This window comes from Bufo bufo, chromosome 2 (assembly GCF_905171765.1).
Source record: "Bufo bufo chromosome 2, aBufBuf1.1, whole genome shotgun sequence".
NCBI lineage: Eukaryota > Metazoa > Chordata > Amphibia > Anura > Bufonidae > Bufo > Bufo bufo.
The window spans coordinates 141,547,806-141,567,545 of record NC_053390.1 but is presented as its reverse complement, the minus strand read 5'-3'; the positions used below and the strand labels follow the sequence as shown (position 1 = coordinate 141,567,545).

Below are 19,740 nucleotides of genomic sequence, written 5' to 3'. Positions count from 1 at the left end.
TTTTTCCCTATGAAAAACTAATGGGAACAGAATAATTTGAAACAATGGTCGCTGCTTTAATTTCTTAAATTGGAAGGATAATAGTTGTGTTTGGATTGGCTGCTACAAAGCCGGTTTTTCTGTTAGATAATATTGATAAATGAGGCCGTGTGCCCGTATAACTCAAGAGCCTATTTTTACACTGTTTCTTACAATCATGCATGGTCTAAGAGAAGCTACAAATTTCCAATACCTTCACATGAAACACTGATGTAGAATACGAAGTCACTTGCCACTTGATGCACCAACTTTTTGTTCAGATAGAAGCCAAGTAGTATCCAGTATTCCACAACAGCAGCGAGCATCCCACTCAAGTGCGAGGTCACCTCCTGGGATAATGCCTTTTACAAATATAAAACATTTAGCACAATTATTTGAACATTAAATGGATTATCCCATGATTAAAGGAATTGCGTCACCATTTTTTTTGCCACATAAAACCAGATAGTAACACATCTATTTTTTTATCTGTTTTTATTTTCTGATTACAGATTTTTTATTCTATTTTCTGAACATGATTATGGGGGCGGCCATCTTGTCTGAGCTGTTCTTAACAGCATTTACGCAGCCCCATGGTCCATAGACACAATGGTCTGGAGAGGACCTCAGTGATTTCTATGGGACAGTTTTCTGGACATGCTCTGTGATCTGTGCAGAGGTCATTGTACAAGGAAAGGATAGATAAGATCTGACAATCACCTATTATGAATGGTGGATCCTGTCTTATCTGTCATTCTAATTCTGGTCAACTCTGTGTGCAGATAAGCAGATAACTGCAGTAAGGTGATCTGTACAGACCAAGAACTGGCGCCAATTATTTGGCTTAGTGGCCAGATGGAAAACTGCAGGTTTTTATGGTTTTTGTTTAAACATAAATATTGACATGGAAAATTAAAAATAACATCATTAAAAATTCTTTAAAAATATGTTAAACATAAAAACATGATTTAAACAATAGGTCATTTTCTGATGACACATTTCCCTTTAGGAGCTGTTACAGTTACAGGGAGAGAGCTGCAGTAGAAAGGACATCCCCCCTGAGAAAGGACACCCCCCCTGAGCTGTCAGCTTGAAACAAATCTAGCACAGCAAGTGGAGCAATCAATATAGGCTCAACGCATATACACTATGTATGGGATGCATTGAAGGCGCATATAAGGGGCCTATATTTTACAAAAATTAACAGGTATAGATTCAAACTTCGCCGAAAGGAGCAACAGCTGACAGAGACAATTAGGAACTTGCAGGCTGCACTAGCTGTTCAACACAATGAAGAACATATAACCCAGTTAAGGGAGGCCAATTTACAGCTTAAGACACTTGTGTATAGTAAGGCTCAACATAAGCTTCTTTTTCAAGGTCCAAACTGCTTCTGTGAATCGGGCAAAACGGGTACGTTTCTGGCTCGGTTAGTTGCCAACCAGAGAGAGGCTACTAGTATAAGGGAGATTAGGAATTCAAGAGGGAATGGGGTGAGGTCCCCAGAGTTGATTAGGGAGGAGTTTGTGAAATACTACTCCGCTCTCTATCAGTCCGATCCTACTCCAAGATGGGATGATATGGATCATTAGCTACAACAATTGGGGTTCCCCCAGTTAGACCCACAGGATAGGGAAATGCTGGATCGCCCCGTTCTTCTGGATGAGTTGCAATCGACACTCCCATTGTTGAAATATAATTCATCCCCAGGCCCGGACGGTTTACCGTTTGAACTATATAGGTATCACGCCAATTCGCTTCTCCCCATTTATTTGCGGGTCTTGAATGATTCCTGTTTATCTGGTTCGTTACCTCCGTCATTCAGAGAGGCAGTGATCACTTTGGTTTTGAAAAAGGATAAAGATGGGTATGTGGGGTCATATAGACCCATATCGCTCCTAAATACAGATTATAAAATCTTTGCAAAAATTTTGGCTAATCGTCTGAAGAGGGTCATTGCCTCTCTGGTCCATCCAAACCAGACAGGGTTCATTCCGGGGCGGCAAATACAGATGAGTCTTTACAGGGTGTACTTGAATCTCTCTGTTGGGGGTGGTCTGGACCACTCCATCCTGTCGTTAGATGCTGCAAAGGCGTTCGACAGGATGGAGTGGTCTTTTCTAAGGTCTACTATGTCTCACTTTGGTCTGAGGAGTGTATTTATAGAAATGACCCAAATGTTATATGAACAGCCGACAGCTCGCATTAATATTAATGGTAATTATTCTTCTCCTGTGATGATGCGTCGAGGGATGAGACAGGGGTGTCCCCTTTCCGCCCTCCTTTTTGCTTTATTTATTGAACCGTTAGCCTGTAAGAGTCGCTTGGATAACTGCATAGACGGCTTTGGGGTGGCGGGAGTGATCGACAAAATAAGCCTTTACGCCGATGACGTTATTATGCTTTTGGATTAGGGATGGAAAATCCTCCCTTATGTGATGGAAGTAATAGAGGAATTCAGCAGATTTTCGGGTTATCTGATTAACTGGACGAAGTCATCGCTCCTCCTGCTAAACCGCAAGGCCGTAGATGAGGGGAGTGGAGTTCGGGTTCTCTCTCCCAATGAAACCTTGGACTATATGGGGTAACGTTAGGATTGGTGTTCCGATAGATAGGTTTGATAAGCTTAATCTGGCCCCGGTTTTGATTAAAGTTAAGTCTAAAATTAGTGCCTGGCAGAAACTGATATTAGCACAGACGGATCAAATAGCATTGGTTAAAATGATCATCCTGCCTATTGTGATGTACCCGATGTGTGCTTCCCCTGTTTGGATCGACAATATCGTTTTCCATAGATTGGAGACTCTTATTAACGATCTAATATGGGGAAGGTAGAGGGTGCAAATAAAACAAAGATATCTATGGCTGTCGGAGTCGGAGGGTGGGTTATCATTTCCTTTTTTCCAAGGATATTTTTTATGTGCACAAATGCAGGGATGCTGTAATTCTAAAGAGAGTTTCCTAGCACAATATTTGACACAGGGTATGGATAAACCATTAGAGAATATTTTTACTTGCTTGGAATCTGGTTATTTGGGTTTGAGGAAGTCCCTATTGATACCATGGACCCTACAGTGGGTCTGGAACAAGCTTAAGATTATACTTAAAGTTTCCCACACTTTTGCTTTCACCCCTCTGTGGGAGAATAGGAATCTGGTGGAATTCTTTAAAATCACAGCTTATACTTACTGGCTCCAGAAGGGGGTATTTAACGTGAGTCACCTTTTTATTTCGGGACATTTCTGGAATTTAACTTCACTGATAGTACATTACTAGATTTAATTATGTATTCACGTCTAAAACACGCATATGAGGCCTCCAGCAACAAAGGTTATTTTTTGTCACGGGAGAATACATTTTTTGATTACTGTTTTGCTCAGGTAGATGAGAGGGTTAAGATAGCCACACTGTATTGTAAACTCCGAACGTCATTGGCAACTGTAACTGTATTTAAGAGTCCAAGTAAATGGGAGAGTTGCATTGTTCTCCATTGCAATGGACTAGTATTTATAGGAATGTTAGAAAGGCCACAATCTCTAATGCTCATAGACTAATTCAATTTAAGATCTTACATCGATTGTACTATACTCCAAAAGTCCAAGCGAAATTCCCTCAAAATAAAGGCCGAGATTGCTGCTGTCCAAAATGTGGATGTCTGAATGCTGACTTCGGCCACCTACTTTGGGATTGTAGCAAATTGAAAAGGTACTAGGAACAGGTCTTTTCAGCCCTACAAAGGGAGTCCTCTTCTTCTTATAACCCTGCGGCTTTGACGGTGATATTTGGATATTTTGCCCAAGATATTGTACTTCCTGTCCGGATCAGACAGATCTGGATGAGGGGTCTGATGGTGGCTAAAGTTATCTTAATTAAACATTGGGGATCTGTCTCCCTGCCCTCTCTAAATGAATGAATTCAGTATATGCGACAAATTAAGATTTATGAAGATATGGAAAGGGAACGGAGGGCGGCACGCTAGACCGCTTAGACACAATCTAAACCGTATTTATAGCTGTGGTTGATAGAGCTGCAGTGACGACAGCCAATAGGGGGGGTGGTCATAGTTATGGTTCTATTTATTAATTTTGAATTTATTGGGATATATATAATTTATGCAGGATACTGACCATTTTTATATGGGAGTTGATCATTACCCATAAGGGGTATCCTGTATCAGATGTGTTTGCTATTGTAATGTTTATTCATTTCATCGTGTATTTAAAAAAAAAGGAAAATAACTAAATATTAAAAAAAAAAAAAAAAAAAATTCTTTAAAAATATATTAAACATAAAAACATGATTTAAACAATAGGTCATTTTCTGATGACACATTTCCCTTTAGGAGCTGTTACAGTTACAGGGAGAGAGCTGCAGAAGAAAGGACATCCCCCCTGAGAAAGGACACCCCCCCTGAGCTGTCAGCTTGAAACAAATCTAGCACAGCAAGTGGAGCAATGAATGGGAAGATCTCTGGATTCATGTGAGATACAGGGCTGGTTCTAGATTTGTTAGGGCTCTTTCACACGGGCGTCACGTGTGAGGGCCGGATAAGATGCGGGTGCGTCGCGGGAAAATGTGCGATTTTTCAGCGCGAGTGCAAAGCGTTTTAATGCGTTTTGCACGCGAGTGAGAAAAAAAATGTTTGGTACCCAAACCCGAACTTCTTCACAGAAGTCCGGGTTTGGGATCGGTGTTGTGTAGATTTTATTATTTTCCCTTATAACATGGTTATAAGGGAAAATAATAGCATTCTTAATACAGAATGCTTAGCAAAATGTCCATTGAGGGGTTAAAAATAATAAACAAATTTAACTCACCCCATCCAATTGGTCGCGTAGCAGATCTTCTCTTCTTTCTTCAGCGCCTGGGTAAAGGACCTTTGATGACGTCACTGTGCTCATCACATGGTCCATCACCATGGTGATGGATCATTTGATGGACCATGTGATGAGCGCAGTGACGTCATCAAAGATCCTTTACCCAGGTCCTGAAGAAAGAAGAGGAGATTTGCTACGCGACCAAGTGGATGGGGTGAGTTAAATTTGTTTATTATTTTTAACCTCTCAATGGACATTTTACTTGGCATTCTGTATTGAGAATGCTATTATTTTCCCTTATAACCATGTTATAAGGGAAAATAATAAAGATCGGGTCCCCATCCTGATCGTCTCCTTCGCAACCATGCGTGAAAATCGCACCGCATCCGCACTTGCTTGCGGATAATTGCAATTTTCACGCAGCCACATTCACTTCTATGGGGCCTGCGTTGCGTGAAAACCGCACAATATAGAGCACGGTGCGATTTTCACGCAACGCACAAGTGATGCGTGAAAATCACCGCTCGTGCATAGCCTCATAGAAATTAATTAGTCCGGATTCAGTGCGGGTGCAATGCGTTCACCTCACGCCCGTGTGAAAGAGGCCTTAGAGTGAGACTGTAGGGTCTATGGCCAATCCATCCCTGCCCAGGTCTCATATGCCTGGCATCCATTCCTACTGTTACTTACTGCAACAGTCTCACCCATATTATCTCACCCCCATGGCATTAGATGTTTAACTCCATGTGTTATGATAGTCTGGCAACAATCTGTCTGTAAATTGGATATTGCCCTTAAGGGACAGCTACACGTCGACAGCTGTCGCTGCCAGTGTCCCATAGAAATTAATGGGATTGCAGCGCTGGATTTCTTCAGATTCGCGCAGCAATCCCATTAATTTCTATGGGATCACTGCTACTCTGAGATCCTGGTGGTGACAGCCGTTGCACGACCAGTTTGCCGTTTAGTTGTACTCTTATTACTACAGTTTGTCCCCATATGGTCAACAAATGACACAAAAACCACGAGAGTAAATGCACTTGTGCTACCGACTAGGAACTTTATGGAGAGCCAAAGATGGCTATTTAATCTTCATGATACTCACATCATCTACAGGATGCATCTTCTTATGACACATTATTAAAAGATCTGTCAACACGCTCATGTTCTTGGTTAAAAAGACCATTGTCCTGGTTTCAGGCCAAAATATTCCAAGAATAAAGGAAGGACACAAAGTTTTGCGGGACAAATCTGCTTGTTCACAAAGTCTACAATAATAAGAAAGGTCACGGTTAGGAAAGGTATCAAATCAGTTCATTTTCCACTTTATACGGTTGCTGGTTTATCTCAAAATAAAAATGTATGAATTAAGATTTTCACAAAATACATTAACACGCTTTTTGGACCCCATTATTGGAGAATTGTGCTCCTTTCCCCCCAGAAATGTATCAGTTAAAATCTTGCAAAGCCAATCAGTATATGGATGTGATGGTATGTGGTAGATTTACTTCCTGACAGGTGGATATGGGTCTCCATAACATCCTCCCCCTGACTTTTTAAAGTCTATGTACACCTATGGGGGCATTTTTTTTTATTATTGCATTTTATTCATTTTGTACTAAAAATCATGTTGGGCTTTATTAAAAAAATTGAACCATTGTCTTTGCACAGCCTTGAGTTTCTCTAGTAGCAGGATCTGAATTTTCACTCTGTTTCGTCAGGTAGCTCAGCAGACGGCTCCTTATCTCTGATCTCTGACATTATAAATGATCATTTTAGCTCAGTCCTTATCTTACTGATAAGAATGTGGCTTAAATAAGTGTTTATGACCTCTTTGTAATTTAGAAGTAAGGTTTATTAGATGATGGGCACAAAGTGAAAGTGAAAGTACAATTCACACAGCTAGACAAACAGTTAACCCTTCATGACAGAACGTCTCAATATTTTTAATAAAGATAAACTGAAAAAAAATATTTCCCCAAAATTTGTAAAATGCAATCATAAAAAATTGCTCCCGAAAGTGTACATAGCCTTTCATTTATTTCTCTTCCTAGTTACATACATATTTTTTTAACGCATTTTAAATATTAAAGAATTTTCCAAGAGTTTCATATTGATGACCTATCCTCAGATAAGCTGAAGAGGCTGCGGCACTCCAGTTAGCATTGTGGCCTCCTCGCAGCATACCAAGCACAGGGCTGTACATAGTATAGTGGCAGTGCATGGTATTGCAGCCCAGGCTCATACACATACAAGGGACTGAGCGGCAAATAGATCATGTGACCAGTGAACATGACATCACAGGTCTAGGAAGAATCCGCGGCGCTCACCGAAGTGCTGAAGCCTGCCCAAACAGCTAATCGACAGTGTGTCTGACCCCCCCTGATCAGATATTGATGACCTATCCTGATGATAGGCCATCAATCCTGAACTCCCGGAAAATCCTTTAACCCCTTAGTAACCACCAATACGCCTTTTTTACGGCGGTCACTAAGGGGCCTTAGGCTGGGCCGCTGCCTTTTCACAGTGGCTCTGTCTAAGCGCTGCGGAGGGCGGGGACTTTGCTCTCACATGAGAGCCGCGCTCCTGCTCTAACAGCACGGACCGTCAGGAGTGCCGATCCGTGCTGTTTAACCCCTTACATGACATGGGCAATGGCGCCCACTGCATGTAAGCGATGACAAAGGTAGCAAACTCCCTCTGTCCCCCTTTGGCACACCATAAGTGAGATTGCGGGGTGCTGATGTGTGTATAGGCTGGCTGGGACCTGGTGTAGGCCCCAAGCGTGCCTTTAGTGTTCCCCAGCAGCCTGCTGGTCTATGTCAGTATAGCACTGACATTAAAATACAATGCACTTTAGGGATACTGCATTGTATTTTAGAATAAAAAAATTGCCTGCTATAGTCCCCTTGGGGGACTATAGTGGTTAAAAAAAAGCAAAAAACAAAACCAAAACATTTATTAAATTTAAAAAATGACAGCTCTTGGAAGGCGACAATGAAAAACGCATGGTCAGTAAGGCCCAAAACAGGCTGGTCACTAAGGGGTTAATCAAAACATAGTGTACATCACATGATATAACTGTGCCTACATCAAAAGTACCAAATACAAAATAAGTAGCAAAACCCTTTAAGTCATAATGTTAAAGTCATATAATTGATAAAGGAAAATCTTAAGGCAGTTTTGTGTGTTCATTTCAATTAGTGTATTAGACCAGAGCTGTCAATAGCATAAAACTAGAAAATTATAAGTGAGGAGTCCCAACTTTTCCCCTTAATTTTGGAGGGCAACCTCAATTTGTATATCCTATGTTTTTGTAACACCTTATATTATTAACCAGAGGATTCCACTAGAACACAAGGGGTATTCTATCCAACATACTACAGACAGTTCTTTGTCTAGGATTCCAAATAGGAATATCTCATTGGAGAGGTCTAGGGGGACTTCCTGTAACTATGTGGGCAGCAAGGGCTGATACATAGACAATGATCGTTCTGAGCAGAGATGATAGTTGCATTTACATGCAGCAACTATCTCCTCTGTATGGGGATGAGCGATATTGTCTGCAGGCAGCGGATGCCGGTTTACACAAGACCATATGCTGCCAACAAATGATGATTTTAGGTGCCACATAACAAATGTCATCACAAACAAATGAGCAATTTGAGGGTTGATTGGTGGCACATTTAGACTGGGAAATTACCAGGAACGAGTGTTTGTATGAATGCTCATTCACAATAATTGCCCCAATCCTTGGCCTCTGTAAAAGGGCCTTTATGTAGTCTGGTAGAGGGTTAGGTAGCCCAAGTGTCAAATATATTAAATAATTAATTTGTACATGGCTGCCAGAGATACCAGCATGTGAGATTCGACTGAATCAGTCCACAGCTCTTGCGTTAAAGAAGGCATAAAACCTTGCCATTTATCACACTTCAGGATTATCCCAGCACTGTATCTCTATGAGACCAATGAAATCCACCAATAATCTATAAGCGCTAACTTGTGCAGGGAAAGTAGTTTAAAAGAAGGTTTAAAAGCACCTTTTAGTATGGCTCAAATGACAAAAATATTCTACACCTTTCGACCTGGATCAGAATACTTTTGTAATTGCATGCAATAAAAAATCTAGTATAGCCAGTGAGCTATTCACTGAAATCTATCTGTATAGCGCCTCCTGCTGTTTGCTCTTGCTCATTTCCATCCTTCATCTGCCACCAGCTGCAGTAGAAAGGACATCCCCCCTGAGAAAGGACAAGCCCCTGAGCTGTCAGCTTGAAATAAATCTAGCAGAGCAACTGCGGCAATGAATGGGGAGATCTCTGGATCCATGTCAGGTACAGGGCTGGTTCTAGATTTATTAGAAGGAGGTTGTCATGTCCTATATGATGTCTGATTTTCACTATTTTACATTAATCATGGGATAACTCCTTTATGAAAATGGAGGTTTCTGAGTTGGGTTTGTACTCTTTAAGGACACTGGTTCTTTAAGGGGAATCTGTTACCTGCAAAACAATCCCTTAAACTAGAGTAAGCGGTGTATAGTGTAATTGGTTCCGAGTCCGATTATGTAATTTTTATCTTCATACTCACTTGCAGTCCGACACTGTGCTCCCACATACCAGACGTAATATGCATTCAGAGGACTCCTCTTTCAGTCCTCTCCATTATGTGCATGAGCTCAGGAGTCCTCTCAATGCATTTTATTGCTGGTTTGTGGGAACACAGCGTCAGAATGTAAGAGAGTATGAAGATAAAAATGATATGATTGGACTCAGCATCCCTGTCACTATACACCACTTAGGCTACTTTCACAATAGCAGCACAGACCTCCGGCAGGCTGTTCCGTCGGGGAACAGCCTGCCGGATCCGTCCTGCTGCTAGTGACCGTGTGCCCCCGGACTGCAGCTCAGTCCCCATTGACTATAATGGGGGCGGTGCGGAGTTCCGGCAAAGGCACGGCAGCGCACGGCGAGAGGCTGCCGGAATAAATGTTGGACATGTCGTCGTTTTATTTCGGCAGCCTCTCGCCGTGCGCCCCCATTATAGTCAATGGGGACGGAGTGGCAGTCCGGGGGCACACGGTCACTAGCAGCAGGACGGATCCGGCAGGCTGTTCACCCGACAGAACAGCCCGCCGGAGGTCCATGCCGCTAGTGTGAAAGTAGCCTTACTCTAACTTAGTGAATGTTTCGGAGCTAACAGATTCCCTTTAAGCACCAGCTACACAAAGCCATAGGAGTACTGAGCTTCTGAATAAAACACATTTTGGAGATATAAAACATTTAGGTAGGATAATTTTTTCAAGATAATGAATCCTTCTTACAACTGAGGAGGAAGGGAAATCCAAGATTTAAATTTAACTTTAAAGAGGTTGTGTCACTTCAGCAAGTGGCATTTATCATGTAGATAAAGTTAATACAAGGCACTTACTAATGTATTGTTATTATCCATATTGCTTCCTTTGCTGGCTGGACTCATTCTCCCATCACATTATACACTGCTCGTTTCCATGGTCACAACCACTGTGTAATCCATCAGTGGTGGCCGTTCTTGCACACTACAGAAAAAAGCACCAGCCTCTCTGGTGGCTGGGACCATAGGAGAGCACATAGGCTGGCGCTTTTTCTGATAGTGTGGAAGTGTGACCACTGCTACTGGATTACAGGGTGGTCGTAATCATGGAAACGAGCCGTGTATAATGTGATGGAAAAATGAGTATAGCCAGCAAAGGAAGCAATATGGATAATAACAATACATTAGGAAGTGGTTTGTATAAACTTTCTCTACATGGTACATGCCATTTGCTGAAATGAGACAACCCCTTTAAGGGAATGCCCCATGGTTACAACTTATCCCCTATCTACAAGATAGGGAATAAGGGGGTCATTTACTATCCATAAATACACAATCTGCGACTTTTCCCCACGCACGCCAGGTCTAAAAAGCAGGCGTGGCACGGGCGGGCCTGGCAGCCGTGTCTCATTCATCATTTTCTATGTCTGCTTTGGGCATAGAAAACGGTCTAAATATAAGACAGTAATGAAGCTGTCTTACATTTAGACTGGCGCTGGATGCGCCAAAGTTATGTAGACGCCGGCGCCTCTAAAACAGCAAGCTAAAGGAGTTATTAAGACCGGCGTCTAAAACGCTGGTCCTAATAAATGACCCCCTAAGTGTCTGATCAGCAGGGTTCTAATTGCTAGGGCCCCTGCATTCCCCCGTTTGAATGGAGCAGCAGACATGCACTTGGATAGTACAGACAGGCTACACATTTCCGCAATGTCAGAGGTATCTGTCAAAGGCATCAGAATGGATTTGGTCCAGTTTGGAGAAGGCTCCGAACTGGTTAATTAGATAAACACCACAAGGGAGAGACTATTCCATAAGTGTCAAAAACAAAGAGTCCCATTATGTCGACCCTGTCACCTATAGTAATTCCGGCTAGTGACGGATCAGTGGAGAGGGCGACCTACCTTATCTGGTCCTCCTCCACAAGCTAAAAAAGGAGAAGCAAATGGCATAAACCAGTACATCTGCTCTGGGACATCAATAGAGCACTTTCTGTAATTTTTTTAAAGGGTTTGAACCACAAACAATATTCAACAGTTTTCAAACCAGTACCTGGATCTGAATACTTTTGAGAATGCATGTAATAAAAAAAGAGTTAAAGTGTTATTTAATTTAAAGGGATTCTGTCACCAGGTTTCACCCCTGTCAGCTAAACATATGCTGATGTTCAGGGCCTCATCAGGATTCCTAATGTGGGCTTCTAAATGTGATCCGTAGCCTTATTTTGCTAAAAAACAGGTTTTACTAACCTGTCACTCAAAGAAATAAGGTGCCCAAGGGGATGTCAAGGGATGCAAGGTGCCCGCCGCACCCACCGCCGTTCGTGCCCAGCGCCGCCTTTCCAGACTTCTGCACCGCCTCCTAATCCTCTGTGCCGCCTCTCGTTCTCCCTCCCTCCCTCCCCCCTGCTCCTGCTGTAAGATCTCGCGCGTGCGCACAGGGCTCTGCCTGATGCGCCCGTGCGGACTTCTCGATTTGGCTTCTTAAAGCGAAGTGCGCATGCGCCGGCACTTCGCTCAACCCAGGTATGACCTGCACTCTGGCGCCAGCCTCTCAGAGCCCTGTGCGCACGCGCGATATCTTACAGCAGGAGGAGAGGGGATGGAGGGAGAGCGAGAGGCGGCACAGAGGATTAGGAGGCGGTGCAGAAGTCTGGAAAAACGGCGCTGGGTGCGGCCGGCATCTTGCGTCCCTTGACATCCCCTTGGGCACCTTATTTCTTTGAGTGACAGGTGTAGTAAAACATTTAGAAGCCCACATTAGGAATCCTGATGAGGCCCTGAACATCAGCATATGTTTAGCTGACAGGGGTGAAACCTGGTGACAGAATCCCTTTAACATATCTGTATAGCACCACCTGCTGTTTGCTCTTCATCTAATTTCTCTGTTCACCTAAATGAGGTGGACGGACATGGTCAGTTCCCTCTCTCAACTGCCACCAGCTGCAGCAGAAAGGCCACAGCCCTGAGAAAGGATACGCCCCCTGGGAGCAATGATTGGGCAGATCTCTGGATCCATGTGAGCTGGTTCTAGCTTTGTTAGAAAGAGGTTGTCATGTTCTATATGGTGGCTGATTTTCATTTTTTACATCAGTCATGTGATAACCACTTTAAAGCAAACATTTAATCTGGAAATCATAATTAAAAACAGAGGATAAAAAATATGTAGTGGAAGTAAAATATAGGAAAATTAACATTTTCAAATTTACTGAAGTGTACTAGTCGTTCATCCCAAATACTCATTTGATCAATATTCCTATCTGTGAAAATTTAAATGTTTCTTTAAAAAAAACTATAAACTGCTTGAATAACAAAAAAGATGCGTTCATAGGAACAGTAATAAAGTTACAAATCAGGATAATAAACTCACTTTTTACTTAGTGCTTTTGCTTCTTCTTGCATAACATTTGACAGAAATTTTAGTATTGTTGCAACAATTTTCCTCCTTTTATGACTATCAATTTGCATATCAGATGTTTCATGGCATAAGCAGAATCTGTCCTCCAGAAAACACCTACAGAGAAGAAGGGAAACCTCAATAAAACAGCAAATGTTTTCCATCTTCTGGATGTTCAGTCAACAAACACCAGACTTTTGCTTCACGCTGTACAGTCACCGGGAGTATTTTTAGCAGATGCTTGTTGCACAGAACAACATTTTCTCATCTCTTCAAAAAGCAATTACAGAGACAATGTGGTCCACATTTACCACGCTGAACATGCCACTTTAGCGGCATCTCATTTGACACAATTTTATTCTTCAAAAACACTAAAAATAATGACTTTTTTTTTTACCGACATTTCCAGTTTTTAAACTAGAATATGGGCATGACCAGCTTTTGTCTATCTTTTATAATTGTGAAATCCACAATTCTGATGAGAACAAAGTGGGAAAGATTAGACCAGGGATGCCCAACCTGTGGCCCTCCAACTGTTGTAAAACTACAACTCCCACCATGCCCTGCTGTAGGCTGTCTGGGCATGCTGGGAGTTGTCGTTTTGCAATAGCTGAAGGGCCGCAGGTTGGGCATCCCTGGATTAGACCAACTTAGAATTGGTCTAAAGCTTCTTGTGGACAGATATTTGGCTCATGTGCACAAATTTATGGGGCAAGTGGACAAAACAAATAAGTGACATAAACTGGGTAGTCTAAATATAAGCCAGATTTATCATCTAGCATCAGCCACTATGATACCACCACTTGCAGAGTTGCTTAGGGAGATGAGCGGGGAGGGTGCCTCACTACACACAATACTGCTCTACAATAGATGGTAACGATGTAATCCTGCCTACAATATGCCATCATGGATGAGCAGCCTGACAGGAAATATATGTAATATATATAAGTGCCAGAGCCTAGTGAGACCCCGTTCCCTCACCACCTAGACAGCTCTGCAAGTGGAGGCAACCAGTCCTGCTCACATTTTAGGAAAGGTTGCTGGTGGGAATTTGAAATCATTTCTGGAGAACCCCTTTAAAGGAGTTTTCCAGGAGTTTAATATTGATGGCGTATCCTCAGGATAGGTCATCAATATCTGATCGGTGGGGGTCCGACTTCGCCGATCAGCTGTTTAATGTGGTTGCTACGATCCATTTAATACTGCAGTCTCTTCCTAGACCATTGATGTCACGTTTATTGGTCACATGACCGACTTGCAGCTCACTCCCATTCAGGTGATAGGACCTGCTATACATTGTACGATGCTGTGCTTGGTATGCTGTGAGGAAGCCGCAGTGCTCATTGGGGCTCATTCAAACAGCTGATTGCCAGGCGTGCTGAAGTGAGACCCCCACCGATCAGATAATGATGACCCTTTTCCTTTTTTGGGGGTTGGGGAGTTGTATATTTTAACTGCAAGAATAGTGCAAGCTGCAGTGCTTTTCTTCCCTTAAATGTGGGAAAACAGACAGACCCCACTTTAAGTCTGTCAGTAGTCTTTGAGCGAATCAAGCTTCTCATCATTCTCTTTTTATTTGTCAAAACAAAGAGCAAATGGATATATAAACAATTGATCATCAGGAAAAAGGACCAGTGTAACTGGTCGAAAGGCAATTACATCGAGATTCACAAATATGACAGGAAGTAATTACTGGTATATGGGTCAGCAGACCTTACTTATCACGCATCATGAATCTGAACAGACCAAAAAAGCAACAAAAAAGACAAAGAATTACAAAAAAGGAGGTAGAGTCGGACATGATCACATCTCAATCCTAACTGATGTTGACATAGGACATGTTACTACTTGAAATACGTTCAAAAACTTCTATTTTAATACTTTCTCCGTACAGCATTAAAATATATTGGCTCCGTGGAGCCAAACTATGTTTCACCCGAAGTCGCGCGAGACTTCGTGAATTAATTCGGTTTTAATTTCTGCCTTTTTAAAAACATTTAAAATTAGGAATCTTTGGGATCAAACCCGACTTTGGATTCCTAATTTTAAATGTTTTTAAAGATGCAGAATTGAATGCCGAATGAATTCACCAAAGTCTTGCGCGACTTCGGGTGAAAGGAAGTTTGGCTCCACAGAGCCAATACATTTTAATGCTGTACGGAGACAGCATTAAAATAGAAGTTTTTGAAGGAATCGCTGTCTCTGTGAAATTGGATCAGGTGTAAATATGTCAGACATGTCTTTTACATAACATAGAATTGTTGAAATAAGGGCTCTTTCACACCTGCGTTCTTTTCTTCCGGCATAGAGTTCCGTCGTCGGGGCTCTATGCCGGAAGAATCCTGATCAGTTTTATCCTAATGCATTCTGAATGGAGAGAAATCCGTTCAGGATGCATCAGGATGTCTTCAGTTCCGGACCGGAACGTTTTTTGGCCGGAGAAAATACCGCAGCATGCTGCGCTTTTTGCTCCGGCCAAAAATCCTGAACACTTGCCGCAAGGCCGGATCCGGAATTAATGCCCATTGAAAGGCATTGATCCGGATCCGGCCTTAAGCTAAACGTCGTTTCGACGGATTACCGGATCCGATGTTTAGCTTTTTCTGAATGGTTACCATGGCTGCCAGGACACTAAAGTCCTGGCAGCCATGGTAAAGTGTAGTGGGGAGCGGGGGAGCAGTATACTTACCGTCCGTGCGGCTCCCCGGGCGCTCCAGAGTGACGTCAGGGCGCCCCAAGCGCATGGATGACGTGATCCATGCGCATGGGGCGCTCTGACGTCATTCTGGAGCGCCCCGGGAGCCGCACGGACGGTAAGTATACCGCTCCCCCGCTCCCCACTACTACTATGACAGCCAGGACTTTAATAGCGTCCTGGGTGCCATAGTAACACTGAACGCATTTTGAAGACGGATCCGTCTTCAAATGCTTTCAGTTCACTTGCGTTTTTCCGGATCCGGCGTGTAATTCCGGCAAATGGAGTACACGCCGGATCCGGACAACGCAAGTGTGAAAGAGCCCTAAATTATTTAAGATTTCGAATGCGACTTACTTTATAAGAGTTTCGATGAAGGCCCATGTCCCCTTCTTGCAAACTGGACACTGGAGAGCATTAAGGTAGTACTGTACCATATGATTGGATTCCCATGGAGGACGATAACGCACAGTGCTGAAAAATATATCTAATAACTGACCAAAGTTGTTGATTTCTACATTCCCCTAAAAGCAAACAAAAGGCCAAAATAAAACAATAATACAAAATACCAGCGATCTGAATGCCACTGTATTTTACATAACATACTATTTTCTCATAATTTGTTTACAATTGCCAAATTGTGTGAAGTCTTAAAGGGCTTGTCTCAATTCAGCAAGTGGCATTTATTACATAGAGGAAGTTAATACAAGGCACTTACTAATGTATTGTTATTATCCATATTGCTTCCTTCACTGGCTGCATTCATTTTTCCATCACATTATTGTATTGTAAGGGTATTTTCAAGTGACTGATTGGTTCTCCCCTTTAATTCTGTTTAATACTCTGTGTAGTAGTTTATAAGTTTCCATTGTAATGAAGTGGGTTAGAGAGAGAAACCCATAGCATGATCGACAGAGTCTCCACCTCATTTGTATGTGATCAGTATGTGAATTCTTTGTGTTATCGTACATTTTATCACTTAGTAAGTGTAAAGGCCGATTCATTGGCCTGTATTTGTGGGAGGGGCTTGGCCACCTACTTCAACGGCCGGCACCCTCCCACATGCGTACGACGTGCAGAGTTTCGCAGGAAGCGTGCGCTCGTACCTGGCAGTCCGTTGTCGTCAGAGAAGGTGAGTGGATCTGCGTGCGGTGGTCGGCCCTTTGGTGAGTAGGGGCCGCCATGCGCTGGGCCACTGCGTTGCCAGCATACAGCAGGGAGCGGGGCCTCTACAGTCCGGGGTCCCCTCCTGCCCGTTCACAGCGGCGGTACCCCTTCAGCCGCCGGCGGGGGGGATGGAGCCCACGGATCCGGCACTCCCCTCCTCCGCCGCCCAGGTCCGAGCTCGTCATTTCTCTCCGGCGGGGGGCGGGACCAGCGGTCACGAGAGGCCCCCCCTCCGCCCGCCTCCCCGGCCGCTTCCGTCCGCTTCCGCCCATAACCACTGCCTATGCTGCCCCGCTCCCTCACGTGGTGGGCTGCGTAGTCAGCTGTGGGCCGGCCCCCTAGCTAGGGGAGGCACCCCTGTGACGAGCCCCCTACCGAGGGGCGGGGCGGCATCGCGTAGCTCCGCCCATCACGCCGGAAGTTTAGGGACAAGCAGGCACAGGCCCTGTTATCTCAGTTTGCCAGGGGGCAGCACCGTCTCCCCACGCGGTGGAGGGGCCCAGCCGGCGGTGGGTCGGCCCCTCATGGAGTAGGGGGGCACCCCCGCACTGGGCACCCCATCAGGGAGCGGTGGGCCCCCCACGTGGCACGTCCCCACATAAGAAGGGGGGAGGCTGTGTCTGATAAAGCCTCCCCCTATGCCAGGGGGCAGCACCGTTTCCCCACGCGGTGGAGGAGCCCAGCCGGCGGTGGGTCGGCCCCTCATGGAGTAGGGGGGCACCCCCGCACTGGGCACCCCATCAGGGAGCGGTGGGCCCCCCACGTGGCACGTCCCCACATAAGAAGGGGGGAGGCTGTGTCTGATAAAGCCTCCCCCTATGCCAGGGGGCAGCACCGTTTCCCCACGTGGTGGAGATGCCCAGCCGGCGGTGGGTTGGCCCCTCAGAGGTAGGAGGGCTCCCCCGCACTGAGCTCTCCATCAGGGACCGGTGAGGCCCCCCACGCGGCATTTCTAGTTTTTGGCTAGGTGGGGCCCTCGACGCCGGGGGCCCCCCCTGTGTCAACTTCATGCCAGAGGGCTGCGCTGCTCCCCACGCGGCAGTAGTGCTCAGCCGGCGGGCGGCCCAGCCCCGGGACGGCAGGGGGCCCCGCACTGAGCACCCTGTCAGGGACACGCGCTGGCTCTCCACGTGGCACCTGAGACATGTTGGCGTGGGGTGTCGGCCGTTGCCCAGAGGTCCACCCCCACTTGGTTCACGGTGCCAGGGAACCCCGCGCTCCCCACGTGGTTGCCGTAAAGCACGGTGGGGCTCGCAGCGGCCCCGCTCCTCGCCCACACCAAAGTCTGGCACAGACCGCTGTGCTGCTTAGACAGGTAGGGGTTTTTTACCGCCAACGTCAGGTAGTGGTCAATGTCAATCAGTATGCCTACTCTCGTTAGCCGACCATACCTTCTACTCACAACCCACGTTCTACAATTTAGCCTTACGCATTGACTGGTTCTTTTGTTGTTCCGTTGTTGTTTTCCAGGTTCAAAGCAGTTATTAGTCAGAGAGAAGTTGGTTTGGATCTCAGTTGATTTTCCTTGTCAACCAAGGTTGTTCTGTGTTCATTGATACTTCCGTGAAAGTCAGAGTGTAGTGCTTCTCAGTTGCCACGATGTCACACGCGTCAGACATCGTTGAAGCGTCAGTGGACGAGGTCGTAGCAGAGACATCCGAAGGGGGCAGTATACCGTCCCTACGTGCTTGGACCATCCCCAGGCTTATGGCGGCGCTGACAAAGCAGGGCGTCCCTTTCCCGGCATCTGCCAGAAAAGCGGAACTGTATCGCCTATGGAAAGACTCCCTGGTACCCAGTACCAATGATCCCCCTGCGGCCACGATGCAAACTTCGCTGACTCAGATACATGTCATGCTAAACAGTCTGACGTCTGCCGTCACGTCCATGCAGGCGAGGTTGGAGTCTATCGAGGCTCGCAGCGCAGTCCTACCAGTTTCCTCCCTCGAGGTTGCGGTCGCCTCCACCTCTGCCGCCGCAGACATTTGCTCTGTCCAGTCCGTCCCCAACGTGACTCCCTCCCACTTTGTCCCGATCAACATCAGGAAGGACATCCTGGAGGGTAGGGATGTCAATCTTGCGTCTCTATTGATAGCCTCCAGGGACCTATCTGACAACAAGGTCATAGCTTGCGGGGAAGTGTCAGTGGTACTGAGAAGCCGCGACCACCGGCTCAACCGCAAATTGTCCATACCGGAATTCGTCATGGCGTTCAGCCTTTTCAGGGACGTGATTTGCACTGCCAGGCCGGACAGGAGGGAGGAACTAGACCTGTATCTCTTTAGGGTCACAGAGTTGGGTCACAGGTATGGAGGGAGTGCATTCTATGACTACCACTGTTCATTTTCAGCCAAGGCGGCAGCGGCTCTCTCCCAGTTCCAACACGTTACTGACTGGTCCAACCTGGACACTGAGCTTTTCTGCAGGCATTTTGCAGGTCTGAAGGCTCCCTCCTGTTCCGCCTGCCAGTCTATCTTTCACTCTGTCGAGTGGTGCGACAAGTCAGCACGGCATCCTACCCCTCCAGCTCTACAGCTGGTCCACTCGACGTCTTCAGACCCCCCAACTCAGTAGACAAGCTGGGCCGACCCATCGTTCAGCTAGGGAGGGCACAGATATGTAACAATTTCAATTACGCGTCTTGTAATTTCGGTCAATGCCGTCTGTTACATATCTGTACCAACTGTTTTAGGGCCCACCCCCGAGTAGCGTGCTCATTAAAGTCGGTGAAAAATTATATGAGTGTGGTCAATATTAGCCGTCTACAAGAGTACTTGCAAGGTCATCACAATCCAGGGTTCGTACAGTTCCTGGTGTCAGGATTTCATGAGGGTTTCCATACGGGCTTGATCACGACTCCGGAGTTCACACACGAATGCAGGAACCTTCAGTCAGCCGAAAGAAATCCCGCTTCGGTAGACACACTAATAGAGGCCGAGTTAAGCAAAGGGTTCTTGATCGGTCCCTTTAGTGTGCCCCCTTTTCAACGCTGGAGAGTCAGTCCCGTGGGGGTAGTTACAGGCAAGTTCAGTAAAAAGAAGAGACTCATTATTGACTTATCGGCCCCACACGGCTCCC

General features: G+C 45.3%; 1 protein-coding gene across 3 annotated transcripts in view; it reads right to left on the bottom strand.

The window, feature by feature from the left end:
* Positions 1 to 19,740, bottom strand: part of SLF1 (SMC5-SMC6 complex localization factor 1) — a 130,441-nt gene that overhangs the window by 24,309 nt on the left and 86,392 nt on the right. For all 3 annotated transcript variants that reach the window (XM_040421549.1, XM_040421547.1, XM_040421548.1), the window contains 4 exons: positions 15,853 to 16,019; positions 12,774 to 12,917; positions 5,941 to 6,103; positions 233 to 380 (listed from right to left, as the gene is read on the bottom strand). In XM_040421549.1, coding sequence (XP_040277483.1) covers positions 233 to 380; positions 5,941 to 6,103; positions 12,774 to 12,917; positions 15,853 to 16,019 — 622 coding nt within the window. The remainder of the gene's footprint in view (positions 1 to 232; positions 381 to 5,940; positions 6,104 to 12,773; positions 12,918 to 15,852; positions 16,020 to 19,740) is intronic.